The sequence below is a fragment of the Protomyctophum bolini genome (assembly GCF_963924005.1).
Source record: "Protomyctophum bolini genome assembly, chromosome: 7".
Lineage (NCBI taxonomy): Eukaryota > Metazoa > Chordata > Actinopteri > Myctophiformes > Myctophidae > Protomyctophum > Protomyctophum bolini.
This window is the reverse complement of record NC_137868.1, coordinates 38196687-38211709: the sequence shown is the minus strand read 5'-3', so window position 1 is coordinate 38211709 and position 15023 is coordinate 38196687. Positions and strand designations below refer to the sequence as shown.

Here is a 15023-nt window from a genome sequence, read left to right as displayed (position 1 = left end):
AAACGGACATAGAGAGACACATACAGAAATCTGACATCATTCTGACGTCCAGACATAAAATGGACAGACATAATAGAGGGTATGCGCGTGACATCATCATCATACCTGGAAGTTATGCGGGAACGCCTATTGAGTGGCAAAAACCTATTATCTGGCCTTGACAGCCCATAGGCTACATCCAAACAAGAACAGTCCTATTATGATAACATTAAATTCACTTTGACACTCAATTTGCCACTCAATCTGCCATTCACTTTATGCATGCGCATACCCTCTATATCTGGGTGAGGCATGCATGTCCAACTTGCATCATTCCAAGTAGGCCAGTGCCCAACGGGCACCACTGCAGAGGCCCCACGGGCACCTCTCTGTAATTAAAATGTTGAATTAATAAAGACCTGGCCAAGTGTAGTGAATTGTATCTATACATGGCATAAGTTAAAGTCAGCAGATAAGACAACAATGTCAACAATATTCTGAGAAGGAGATGGAGTCATGGTAGACTCAGTGAAGAAGAGAGAGAGAGTGCTAGTCTAAGTTTGTAAGGTCATGGTCTTTGGACATTAAATGTCAGCATCCTCATAACAGCGATTTGATCCGTCTCTCTGTGACTGTCTACTCTTTATAGTGAGAAGGTCATTCAGGGACCCCATGACTTACATCATGTCTGTGTCCTCATCTCAACCTTAATACCAAAATATGCTGCAAAGCATCAACACATTCAAGTAAATGTGGGTGCAATTGTTTCATGTGAGAGCCGGCCACATACAGTGCAGAGGCCGGGGGAATGTATAAGTGCAGTAAATGTTTGGAGTGTGCACACAGAGCTCTGTGAGAAACAATGTTATATGTGATGACTGTCTGTGTTCCACTGCAATAGAAGTCACAGTGAAGTCAGGCCACTGTGAATACTCCCGGATTCACCGCATTAATTGTCAGCTGAATGAAATGCTGGGCAAACTTTGGACTCATAAAAAGACATAGCCTACTGTATAAAATCAGAGGATATGGGACCTTAAAGAGATCTAATAGGCCTAATTTGTTCTCAAATGAACTTTCTAGAAGTGTGTGTGTGTGTGTGTGTGTGTGTGTGTGCGTGTGTGTGTGTGTGTGTGTGTGTGTGTGTGTGTGTGTGCGCGCGCGCGCGCGTGACGTGTGCGTGTTGGCTGACGACCTTGACATTCAAAGGGGGCGGGGTCATGGTGGGCGTGGCATCACCGGTGTTGCTCATAAAAACACACGGAATCTCCCTGTTCTTCACCACTCACACCCGGAGTCCCAAGACAGACTGAAGTATCTCGCAAACGGTAATTAATTAATTAAAATGGCTTACATTTCGATATCACTATAAAGAACTCAGCCTGATCTTTTGGCTGATTGGTGAAACGGCGAGGTTATAAAAGAGCTGGGAAGGTTTTGAATGTGATTCACAGGCAATCTAATTGAAAAAGAAGTGTCATTGAACTCTTCATTCAAAGTAGCAGGAGTAGCTAGCTAGTGATTTACTGTCAAGTGACTTGTTGCAATGACAAAATATACACTTGTACAACTTTTCCAAATCTAGGACTAATTGGAACTAGTTGCAACTTTGTGTAGTTATCTTTGTAAATCCATTTTATTTGATTATTGCAGTTGCTGGTAGGTGGCTTTAATTGCCTGGCCTCTCCTTTGTGTAGCTATAGCTGCTGTTCTTTACGCATCAACAAAAAAATGTGTAGGCCTACTCTTAAAATGGTGTCTTGTTTATTTCCATGTCTTCACACCCCCTTATGACCCTTTACTTTTTCAGAGGACTATACCAACCCAGGCAACATGGTTAAAGTCGGTATCAATGGGTAAGAGCATTTTTAACTTTACATTTCTACCAGTTCACATTTATATGTCTATGGTTCACACCCACACCACTGGGCTGTAGACTATTATGGTGATTGGATCAATATTGCACCTGTTGAACTCTACCAAAGGAGGATGTGTACACTGGCTTTGCTGCTATGGCTACTTAAACCTCATGCTAGATATATCATGGGTTAAGTTTTGTTGGCTTTAAGTCATGATTTATTTATACACCCGTTGGTATGTAGCAATGGCTCCCAGTGTAGATAATGGCTTAGCTCAGACATTTTCTGGCCACGAGTCCCCACTCCTCTGCGTCTGCGTACAAGTGCTTTATCTTTAGCTAAGTAACCTTTTGATGAAGGGTTTGAGGCCCTCTGCTCAGTGCTCACTGTCGGACTACAGGTCTCTTATCATTCTGAATGCTTTTAGTAATACTTCAATCTTGCATGAGGAGAGTACAGTACATGCATAGATCGCATACACAAATCCAGCGACTGCCACCTAGCCAACCTTGTGTAGAAGTGCTTTATCTTTAGCTTAGTAACTTTTTGACGACTGTTTGAGGCCCTCTGGTCGCTGTGTCTGCTTTGAATTAATTAGTAATCCTTATCTGACACTGTCCTTAAGTTGTTTTGCATGAGGCGGGTACATGATTCATGCATACACAAACCCTGGGGCAGTCACCTAGCTGACTGTTAACTTGTTGTTCTAGCTGATCTTTGAACTTTTGGCCCTCAGCTGATGGTCCTGTGGACAGTTATTTTTGTTAATAGGGGCATTGTTTTTTCTACTCTTGCAAGTGGAAAAGCAGGTCTGCATGTTGGAGCTGAACAGGACTGTATAAGATTGTCTGACTACTTTTGAGACAATATGATCCTTGTAATCTCTTATCTCTCTGCCCACCTCCCCAATTCCTTGTCCCCTTCCTCTGTCCTCCTATGAGGACACAGTATCTCCTAACAGGGGCTTTGGCCCACAGTTAAATAGTAACTCTCGCCAAACTGATCAAACAGTTGGCTGTCGTCACAGGCAGTATTACCACATTAGATGTTCATACAGACTTTAGCCCCACAGAATGTTGCTTGCTTGTTCCCTCTGAAACATGGACACACACCTCCCTCCTGCGCCACTCCCCCTGGACCCTGCTCCTTTTTTGCATGTGCTTTTAGGTCACCTTGGAAGTTGTTTCCTGTATAAAAGACATGTGTAAAGGGCGATCCTTTCAATTCGGTCTGTAATGTCTTATTGGGGTTTAATCAGACGTGAGTGTGCCACTCTGGCTTCCTTGGCATCTACGGAAATTGTATTTGACAGCATAAAAATTGAATTTGAGCATTTATTGGCATGAAATGATCGAGGAGCGTGAGAAACAACATAGCTGAATGCACTTGACAAAAGTCCATTCGTCAAAGTGCTTCAGTGTAAATTGTACTGTAGTACCATCTAGTGGGCACTGGGCAGACTAAGGAACATGTTAATTGCTTGCCTTTTCCCCACAGATTCGGCCGTATTGGTCGTCTGGTCACCCGCGCTGGTTTCCTGACCAAGAAGGTGGAGATTGTGGCAATAAACGACCCCTTTATCGACCTGGAATACATGGTGAGTCAACCAGGCATCCCTGTGGCACTGGTGATGTAGTTGAAATTTAAGTTTACAATTGACAAAGACAAATGGGTCTACCTGAACAAAGTCTTTCACAAGATATCCTCTTTTATTATGTTCTACAGCCCTCTTCCACAATGAGTTCCGTTCATGTATTTTGGATGGTTGTGTAAGACTTGAGATAAGATAGAGAGAAACTGAAGACTATGTGGCATGTCTGCGGTCAGTGCGGTGTACCTAGCTCTACTATCTTTTACTCGATGAATGTGTATGGTAACCATAACACGGAAGCCTGCATGACTCTAAAATAATAAGATGCAAGATCATGAGCCATGTCAGCATGACTGTTGGCCTCAAACTAAATTCTGATATATATTTAACTGGTGACTTTATTTAAAAAATCAGTCTATTGAAAATTTGAGAAGGTTCTTTACGTTCATTGTACAACAATTTAGGTGTATAATATACATTCCTTATGTCTCCCTCAGGTCTACATGTTCAAATATGACTCTACCCACGGCCGTTACCCTGGTGAGGTCAAGGCTGAGGGTGACAAACTGGTCATCGATGGACACAAAATCACAGTCTTCCACGAGTGCGTTCACCCTCCTTGCTTGAACATGCTTTTGAGTAGTGATGAAATTTAGTGCAACTACTGTACCAAGTAATCTACATTAAAACTGTGGCATACTGCTGCAGTGCACCAAGGTTTCTATGAATTCAGATATTTTCACTATCCACATGCTGTGTCAAGTCTGTGAATCCTGCCTTCTACTTGTTCTTCAGGAGGGACCCTGCCAACATCAAATGGGGTGAGGCTGGTGCCGTATATGTGGTTGAGTCCACTGGTGTGTTCACCACCATTGAGAAGGCCTCCGTAAGTACTTCCTCCTCTCATGCACGTTTGTTTGATCTAGCTATGCCATGTGTCGCACTCGACATGTATAATAAGCCCAGAATTGGGAGACAAAATGAACACTAATCTCCTCCTGATGTTCTCCATCTTATCCTCATCCTCCAGACTCACTTGAAGGGTGGTGCCAAGCGTGTCGTCATCTCTGCACCCAGCGCTGACGCCCCCATGTTCGTCATGGGTGTCAACCACGAGAAGTATGACAACTCCCTCCTGGTGGTCAGGTGAGGAATGAAACTTTTTTTCTTCTTTTAGATTGACTATTTGTGCACAAGATGTTTAAGGTCAGGAGCCCCACTAATCTACAGCTTAGTGGAGAGGAGACTATTCTTCTTGGGGTTCAGGCAAATCAAATATGAACCAAACTATATAAATGGTAAATAAAATACAGCGTGGTCAATGTTTATGAGAAAAATAAAAGTTTAGAGAACACTATACACATTATGGACAGTATAACATCTGAATAAGCGCACCAGTTACAATGTGACATTGTATGTTTCTTTGTCCATAGCAATGCTTCCTGCACAACCAACTGCCTGGCACCCCTCGCCAAGGTCATCAATGACAACTTCACCATCATTGAGGGTCTGATGGTAAGGATTAAAATGCATGCACGTATCACAGAAGAAAAGGGGCAGTAAGCGGAGCCAAAACCAAATGGACATGCTGCCCAAACACGCATGGCATTACAAAGCAGCAGAGGCGTCAACTCCGCGGGTGCGCAGGAGCCGAAGCACCCACTGGCAAAATAATAAGCCAATAATAATAAGTTGCGAGGTGGGTGGGCACCTTAAAATATATAGGCTACTCTAAGGTGGGCACCCACTGTCGTTGTAGGAACCTTCCGCCACTGCAAAGCAGACTTATCCCAATGTGAACTATCACTCACCCATGAATCTAGCACTGTCTCCATTCAAAGTGTATGACTGAAGCCCAATTTTATGCTTTGCCACCTATGCCAGTCGCTCATGCAGACCTCGTTCCTACATTGTATAGTAAGTAAGAAATGCTGTAAATCAATGATGTTTCTTTCCTAATTTCAGAGCACAGTCCATGCTGTCACTGCCACTCAGAAGACCGTGGATGGTCCCTCTGGTAAGCTGTGGAGGGATGGCCGTGGTGCTTCCCAGAACATTATCCCCGCTTCCACTGGTGCCGCAAAGGCTGTGGGCAAGGTCATCCCTGAGCTTAATGGGTCAGTACCAAATTAAATTAGTTTCCAGAAATGTGCAGTACTACATATTGCTAACTGTAGTTTATAATCTCTTTTGAAATGACTCTTGGTAGGACATAAGAATACTGTGGGGTTACTTTCAATTATGAAATTAATTATTTGAAATGGCTGTTTTTGACGGAACCATTTGATGTTTGAAAATATTGGACAATCTCGGATTCCACATTTCTGCAAAGACATTTAAGACTCAAACATGTATATATTAAAATGTAAAACATGGTGCATACTTTATAGTAAGCCAATAACTAACAGTGTCTCATCTCCACGATTTACAGCAAGATTACCGGCATGGCCTTCCGTGTCCCCACCCCCAACGTCTCTGTGGTTGACCTGACTGTCCGTCTTGAGAAGCCTGTGAGTTGCAGGACACATGACACCCACTACATTCTAACATGGTTATCGATGCTGGCAACATTTCATTGTGTTTTTCCAAGGATTTGAACGCATTCCTATCATATTTTGCATGTCTAATATCAGATCAAAATGACTAATCAATGACTTTTTTTTCCCCCTTTTTTGGCAGGCCAAGTATGAGGATATCAAGAAGGTGGTGAAGGCAGCTTCTGAGGGACCCATGAAGGGATATTTGGGATACACAGACCACCAGGTACATGCTGACCCACAGTTTTATATGTGAATGGCACTTATTTTTGTGCTGTGGCCCTCATCCATGACTAGAACAGACTTGGGGTAAAATGCTAACATGCTGCTGAAATGACCAATTTACAGACTTTAATGTTTGGGTAACTCTTTCTTCTCATTCCAGGTGGTGTCCTCAGACTTCAACGGTGACACTCACTCCTCTATCTTTGATGCCGGTGCTGGCATTGCCCTCAACGACCACTTTGTCAAGTTGGTCTCATGGTATGACCAACCTTTTCCTGCCTACACTATATGTTTGCGACTGAAGGTCACACACTTACTATGCAAACGTGCAGTGACGCTGTCGCTAACTCAAGCCTGTCACATCACACACACATGGGTAGAGGGCTCCATCTGATGGACTATTGAGTACTACACTACCAGCAGTGGTAGTCACATCACACACATGCACTTAATTTTGTATCTGTGTTGGCCGTTTGTTTTGGGTTCAGTGGTTGAGCTGCTAACAATGTCCTCCTGCTGCTTAACAGCCACAAATGCAGTGTGATTCTGTGTAGCTTAGCATCTTTGTATCTTTTGCATCTGCCCGTGTGGGCAGCATAACATTGTGGCAGAGTAGAAACGTCCGTATCCCCCCCCCCACACACACACTTACTATGCAAACATGCAGTGACGCAGTAGCGCTAACTCAAGCCTGTCACATCACACACTTCTATGACAGTGCTGACATAATGAACTGACATTATTCCGGTAGAGACATGACATGGCTGGTAGATTTTCATCTGTCCTGAGTAGACCGAAATGGTAATGTAGACTGACGGAACATGACTACTTGCAATGTTTTAATTTACTTTTCTTTGCTTCTCTCAGGTATGACAATGAGTACGGCTACAGCAACCGTGTCGTTGACCTGATGGCCCACATGGCTACCAAGGAGTAACATGACTGGTCAATGCACAACCACTGTACTATGTGACGTCTGCTACATTCTCCTATTTCTGGAGTTATACAATGAAGAAGTTGTATTCTCTAACTCTGCCCGAGTTCCACTGCCAGATCGTTAACCATACCTGAGGAAGGTCCCACAGATCACAAACAAAACCTGGCTTTAAATTGATGACCAATATATATATATTTTTTGTATTATAAGAGTCCCTTGTTCTGTTCTTGTGTAAATTTGAAGGGTGTGGTGTGATGGTCTGTTCTGTCTGTGGTGCACAAAGTGCTGCATTCAGAAATGGAATAAAGTCCTGTTTGTGAGAGATTCATGTCCTCGGCTGTCTTTGTTTTCAGTTTTCAAACTTTGCACCTCATCTGAATGTTTTGTGCTGGGGAGCCCCAGAAGGGAATTTTGTTTCTAAATGTCAACTTGAACGTTTTGGTGGTTCCCTAAATCTTTGAGCACCATTTAATGGCTAAAAAGATGAGATTTAATCAGGTAATCTGATGTTGCCTACAGTAGGTAGACTGGTGGTCTTTGAAGAGATGAGGGATGAAAAATAAAGGTTGCCAAACAAGTCCTGATCGAATCTCGCTTGTCAAATGAGCATATTCAAAAGTGGAATGGTCTGCGGTCTGAGCTGAGGTCTTAAGTCCTTGAGGATATGGACCAGAGCTAACCTCAAGGCCATGTAAAAGAAACCTGTTCAATATTATCACTAACATTGGGTATATTACATTTTTAAAATGTATAAATAAATTCAACAATACATGGCCAATTGAGGTCTTTTATATAAAATATCACAAATTAAAAACATTGGGGGCACTATTTAAAAAAAGCAATCAAGACCATGTAGGCAAAATCAGTAGAAAATGTGGGAGTTGACAAATTCCTAGAAATGATATAATAAAAACTGGGAGTGTGAGCCTGACTGACAACTGTGGAAGAGCCCACCTACATTTATTTTACACTATCACTAACGTAGGTGAAAATCACCCCCAAACCATGGCTGGGGCAGGGAATGGGAAACAAGCCTAACTCTGATTTCCCAACCGCCTCAGACATGAGCAACACAATGAAATTGTGCACACCTATTCGTTAGAAGATTAAAAACTGATTAATCGCATTAGACATATCATCAGTTGTGCTGATAAGTGATTAGACTGAGTTTTGTCAGAGCAGTGGAATGGAATAGTGATTAGACTGAGTTTTGTCAGAGCTTAGGAATTGAACAAAAAGGGCAGTTATACCGTATTTTAACTAAATTAATACATAATGTTATTTATTTTGGTGGTACTTGGAGAGCCAAATATTTTCTTAGGTGGTAGGCTACTTCAATATAAAAAGGTTGGGAACCAATGGCCTAAGGCTAAGCCCTAAGGTATTCACTGTTTGACTGAATAAATGCTTTCTTTATTTAGGATTAAGGATTTGGTGCCCTCTTCCGGAGCCTGGATGTATAACTATTCTAATCTATTTTGCTCCGATATCTTACACATGCAGATTGGACTAGTTTTAATAGTCAGTGAAAAAAGCAGGCCAAATATATCCTAAGATTTAGACTCTCGTAAATGTATTTGATCGATTTTTACATTTTCAATCTACGAGAGGGCATTGTGGCCGATTCTGTCGGGAATTCACAATAGCGATAATGAGGGGGCGCATCTGTTAAAAACCGGAATTACGGTCAACGTAAACAGGAAGTAAACGAGGGGGGAAATGGCGTTCGGCCACAGACGGGATTAAAACACTTCTTTATTGAAAACTACGGACTGATACATAGCGGTAGCACCACGCAGGCCTCTCTAACATGTGCAGCATCAGGATAAGCACCTTATATTTTTCATTTGTACATCGGAGCCCTAAGGTAAGCCCAGTAAAGCCCTAACTAAACTCAGCTGGTTTCCGTCCTCCGCCCTCAGGGACATGAAGCCTAGACTCTCGTAGATTGAAAATGTCAAAATCGATTTGTGTTTTGTATCCACAAGTTCAGATCTGTGTTTTGTATCTGTGTTTTGCATTTGTGTTTTGTATCTTTAATTCGCATCTGTGTTTTGTTTTGTATCCGTGTTTCGCATCTGTGTTTTGTATTTGCGTTTTGTAAACGCAAATACGAAACACAAATACAAAACACAGATGCGAAACACTGATACAAAACACAAATCTAAACTTGTGGATACAAAAGACAAATATGAAACACAAATTCACTCACGTGAGTTGCAAATCTGAACTTGTGAGTTACAAATCTGTATTATTTACTGTGAATCTTTTGAGACTGAACTGACTACATAAAATACACTGTCATGTGTTATCAATCGGAGATATTTTGGTTTGAAGGCTAATTTAGGCATACGTTGGAAATTCGCAGCCGCACAACAAACAGCCAATGAACACCTTATAACGCATTACCCAGAATGCTCTCTGCTGTGCTGGTCAAACATTTTACATTTCTGAAGCGATACCTAGCGATAAACATATATACAAATAGCATGATATGACCTATGTTTTTTCCCTTTTTTCCCTACACGTGTGTATATTGAAAATAATCCGTTTTGCAGTTTTGTATTGTATCACACTATTTCTACAACCATGACTGTGATGTATGTGCACTGTTGTCCTACTGGGGAAATGAGGGCAGTTCGTTAAAAAGGGCTTCTGCTTTGTTTGGCACAGAGAGGGTGGTGAATAACTAACCTCTTTGCGGAATCGACATCAAGAGATTTCGGAAGCATAATTTTTGAACCATGGGGTTGCTAGTGATCGTTTGTCCTGGCGTCCCAATTTCTGAATGTAAAAAAAAAAGTTACTAATATAATCTAAGTCCTCATCATCCCAGGCTGAATGTTACAGCTTGCACATCTTAATTCTTAATTGAATCATGTTCGTCTGATTTATATTTTACTTTCAACATTATTAGGGGGCTTCTAAAGTAGAAACCTGCTGGAGAAATACTAAAAGAGATTGCTGAAAAGACGATCTCTCTAACCATCTGACGTATCAAACTATAGATTCTAGGCTACTAAAGGCGTTGCATAACTCTGACCTACATGTGCGTTTTGGGACACTATAACTACGCACACAGGTAAAACATAATAGGCCTTAAAAATAGATTACCGGTATATAACATAAAATTCTATTGCGAATAATCTATTTTCTATTACGATACACCGAATTGCATGCTGGTTAGTGTGTCGGCACAGTGACTATATCTGATTTGACCAGCAGATGGCAATCCAGAGCAGAGTAGGAAATAGAGACAGTACAGACTACAGAATCCATTTACGTGAGATTTATTCATATGAGACAACCACAAAATCAAGTGTGAAATAATTAAATAGCGTTATTTCAGACCACTGGAAAAGAAGGTTATTTATATTTCATGTGTTTTATATAGGCCTAAATGTAGCCTATCAATTTGTTACAACCATCTTATTTTCTCTGGAGAGAGCATCATGTTACTCTCCTTCTATTCTTTTTCTTTATTAAAGGAGTAGTTTACCCAAAACATTACTTATTTTCTATCAAATATACACCCCATGAAGCCTTGAATTAATGGAAATGTAAAAAAAATTTATTTGTGAACTAGGTACCCTACTCAAGAGTAGATATAATGTCAAATTTGCTCAAACAGGAAAATGACACCTTTTCGACAACCATGACTGGGATAGTATGTTCACTATGGTCCTACTGAGGACTGTGGACTAATCGTTAAAAAGGGCTTCTGCTTTGTTTGGCACAGAGAGGGTGGTGAATAACCAACCTTTTTGCGGAATCGAAATCAAGAGATTTCGGAAGCATAATTTTTGAACCTTGGGGTTGCTAGTGATCATTTGTCCTGGCGTCCCAATTTCTGAATGTATAAAAAAATGTAGTTAATTACGATATCAGTAGTCTAAATATTGTTAGACGTCTGTATTATGACTGCTGTAATGTTCATAATGTAAAATATACATTTCAAATGACAAAGTATATTATGCATATGCAATGATAAATAATACAGGTTTACTTATTTCCACATAAATGCTTAATTTCACTCCGGATCAGCTGAACAATGAATGTTGCCTGCACAATTTTCTTAATTGAATTATGTTCATCTGATTTATGTTTTACTTTCAACATTGTTGGGGGCTTTAATACTAAAAGAGTTTAAATTCCATTGCTGAAAATATGATCTCTCTAACCATCTCAATTATCAAACTACTGATCCTACTAACGGTGATGCACAACTCTGATCTACAATACATTGTGCACACTACGAACAAAAGTAAAACATAATAACTGTGGAAAAGTGATTCTATAATTAATGATTATATTAAATGAATATATCTACTGCGAATAATCTATTTTCGATACAATTGCATGCTGGTTATGGTTATGCTTCTCCTCCAATCAAAATGCACCGTTGGGACAACGTCGCCAGTGTGTCGGCACCACTCTAAGGTCGGCACAGTGAGTAGCCTATATCTGATTTGACCAGCAGATGGCAATCCAGAGTAGAGTAGGAAATAGACAATACAGAAACAATTTACGTGAGATCTATTCATATGAGACAACCACAAAATCAACTGTGAAATAATTAAATAGCGTTGTGTTGTATAGGCCTAAATTTACAACCATCTTATTTTCTCTGGAGAGAGCATCATATTACTCTCCTTCTATTCCTCTTCTTTATTAAAGGAGTAGTTTACCCCCAAAACTTACTTATTTTCTATCAATTACACACCCCATAAAGCCTTGAATTATTGGAAATATATTAGAAAATAAGTAAAACAAATAATTTGTGAACTAGCCTACTCAAGAAAGATACATGTTAAACAGAAAAATGACACCTTTTCGACAACCATGACATGATATGAAACAGATAAAAAAAAGTCACCGATCTAGCTCCGTTGATTGGCACAGAGATTAGTATAGTTGCAACAAAATGCCATTACTAGCCAACACATCCCTCCATCCAGACCAGATATTACTCAGAGTTGACATTTGCTAGTCACTGTGATGATTAGCTCATCTGTAACATTTATTTCATGCATAATACAAGTGTTATTTTCAACATGGTTGGGGGGCTTCTATTTATTAGAAACCTACTGGATAAATACTAAAAGAGTTTAATTCCATTGCTGAAAATATGATCTCTCTAACCATCTCAATTATCAAACTACAGATCCTACTAACGGTGCTGGCTGCACAACACTGACCTACAATACATTGTGGACACTATGCACAAAAGTAAAACATAATAACTCTGGAAAAGTGATTATATAAAATATAAATATATTCTCTTCTGCTTTTTCATTAAAGGAGTAGATTAGAAAATAAGTATGGTTTTGGGTGAACTACTCTTTTAAGATAGATATGTCAAATTTGCTCTTTCAACAACCATGACTGAGATGGTATGTTCCTACTGAGGAACTATAGACCAATTTCTTGCTTTGTAATCTTATGGAACACTATAGCTACTGGAAGTGAACACCATGTTCCACATTGCTCCAGAAAAGAACAGGCAAGAGATGAACATTCAAGACTGGGCCACAGGTGTTGTACATCAGCTGGACTGCATACTTGTGAGGCAAAAGTGGAGGAAGTAGGAACTCTATTCTGAATTGTGACCCATGTTCAGATCTGTGGGCTCTGACCACTGCGTGGAAGGCATTCTCAATCTCCACTGACCCTGACCTGCAAGCCAACTATACGGAGGAGGTCAGGAGCCACTTCCAGCTGCTGGATGAGGGAATGTAGCCTAACCAAGAATACAGGTGATTCGTTGTCTCAAATGAAGAGGCGATCAGTCTTTCTGTGCTCGTACTGGACAAAATAGATCCTCCCTGCAGTCCAGACACCCAGAGGTCGGCTCGGGCTAGGGTGGAGGAAGCATGGCTTTGCTTTGTATGAGAGCCAACTGCCGAGAGACATGGGATATTGAACGAAGCCAAACAGCGTCTCTTCAGTACCTACGATAACATCAAAGGGGAGGAACTGATGGAGCGGAAGAGGCATACCCAGAGGTCGTAAAGAACCAAAACTATTTATTCGTGCATTTTTATTTAGGTCTAAATGTAGCCTACCAATTTGTTGTTATTTTCAAACATCTTATTTTATCTGGAGAGAGCATCTTTTTTTCTCTCCTTCTCTTCTGCTTTAGTTTACAAAAAAAGTGAATTACACACCCCATGAAACCTTAAATTCATGAAGATGAATGAACTCTTTTGACTGAGATGCTGGCTCGGCTCCAGGATTAAATGACTGAGGGGGCAGTTGGAATTTTTTAATATTTATTCAATTTGTATAGGCATATAAAACTTTTTTATGAAACAGAATTTGCAAGTGAGGGTGCCAGGTCCCCTCTGGTACCCCTGTGGCACTGGGCCTGCTGAGAGGCGAGGAACTGTAGACTAATTATTATCCTTTCTTCCCTTCTTCTTTTTCATCTCCTCCTGCTTTTCCCTTCTTTATTAAGAACATTTTTAAGATTAAGATAACATGTCAAATTTGCTCAAGCAGGATAAACACAAAAATGAAACATTTTACACTTCAGCTGATGATTTTGCAAATGATTTAGCACAATTGTAGTAAAGAATTCTATGGCATTCCAACTGTGTTATTTAGACATATCTTCATAACTGGCAATGAGGCTCTTGAGCAATGACTCCAATCAGCACAGAGTCTGATATTCCTTCTGCTCTGCTTGAAATCGTGTATGTCGATCAAATTAATCAGGACTTCAAGGCACGTTTATTGACTACTTATAGGTAATATGACCAGGTCAAATAATTTTAAATCAACTGATTCTGCACGGAAAGAAAAGGAAGTATGGAATCTTTGCAGAGTAGAGCATGTGTTATGACCCTTGCGAGAAATGCAGGCTCAGCATGAATATTTGATGCAACACTTAAGTGGTTATACATCATGTATGTTGCTTTTGTTTTTCAAGGCCAATGGACTGAGAGTCACCATGTGTCTCTGGACATAGGTAGTGTGGGCAAACTGGGCATACATGCTGTTCTGGGCCTCCCTGCCCGCCTTTGACTTTGGGAGCTATATATGGACCACAATTAGGAACTATCTGCACTTGCCCTGCTCACATAACAAATTGTTACATACATTAAAACTGATATGCCTTATGTACCTTAAGGTGTACCTTTCTCTCTCTCTCTCTCTCTCTCTCTCTCTCTCGTCTAGAGGTCGTCCTCAGACGAGCCTTCCATCGTCGCTTCCAGTCATACCAGTTTACTACAATTGCAATGTCCCCTGTTTGATTCAGGCCACATGTGGGGTATGTTTTCCCACCTCTCTAACCACAGCTTTATTTCTGTACACTCTCCTATCCAAATAATAACTTTGGGTAAAAGGACCTGCACCAGAACAAAATACATGCGAAAATAATTCTGGGGAAACATTTGGTGAAAATTGACCATCTACATTCAAGCTCACAATGTAGTATAATTGTAGATCAGCTATTTTCTGGAAGGATATTTGGGGAGATGGAGATGCACCACTCGCCACCCCCTGGAAATGGCACTGATGGAGAGAGAATGACAGAAACTGAGAAAAGTAAAATACAAACAATAGCCTACATTACAATAATAGGTAATCAACACAATAAAATACTACTAAATATAATATTAAAACAAAAATGTATAGGCCTATACCACTGCAGAAAGATAGAAGATACTTCAAGCCAGCTTGTATTAAGTGTTTAAATATCAATAACAAATTGGCTTTCATTAGGCTATACCAGAGCCATATATCTGTCTTCAGCCAATGGAAGGAGAAGTGAATGGAGCGCAGGTCCTCTATTAGAGTATTTACGGTAACACTCCTTATCCAAATCCCGCAGCACTTGCTGCTGTCACATCATCTTCTTATTGCTGGAAAGGGAACTTCACCGATTCCAC

At 40.6% G+C, this 15023-nt stretch overlaps 1 protein-coding gene across 1 annotated transcript; it reads left to right on the top strand.

Annotated features, from left to right (window-relative positions):
- The first annotated feature begins 1199 nt into the window (after window positions 1-1199).
- gapdh (glyceraldehyde-3-phosphate dehydrogenase) lies at window positions 1200-7452 on the top strand. Its single transcript, XM_080768547.1, has 12 exons — window positions 1200-1307; window positions 1790-1835; window positions 3336-3435; window positions 3927-4033; window positions 4225-4315; window positions 4460-4575; window positions 4863-4944; window positions 5395-5546; window positions 5861-5939; window positions 6109-6192; window positions 6352-6449; window positions 7059-7452. The coding sequence occupies exons 2-12, from the start codon at window positions 1813-1815 to the stop codon at window positions 7126-7128; spliced, it is 1002 nt and encodes a 333-aa protein (XP_080624673.1). The 5' UTR covers window positions 1200-1307; window positions 1790-1812; the 3' UTR covers window positions 7129-7452.
- Window positions 7453-15023: the final 7571 nt, after the last annotated feature.

Bases quoted from the DNA above. Each gene is read 5' to 3' on its own strand.
- gapdh (XM_080768547.1), top strand. From the start codon at position 1,813: ATGGTTAAAGTCGGTATCAATGG. The intron at 5,547-5,860 runs GTCAGTACCAAA...CACGATTTACAG, and splicing joins GTCATCCCTGAGCTTAATGG to CAAGATTACCGGCATGGCCT. The intron at 6,193-6,351 runs GTACATGCTGAC...TTCTCATTCCAG, and splicing joins TGGGATACACAGACCACCAG to GTGGTGTCCTCAGACTTCAA.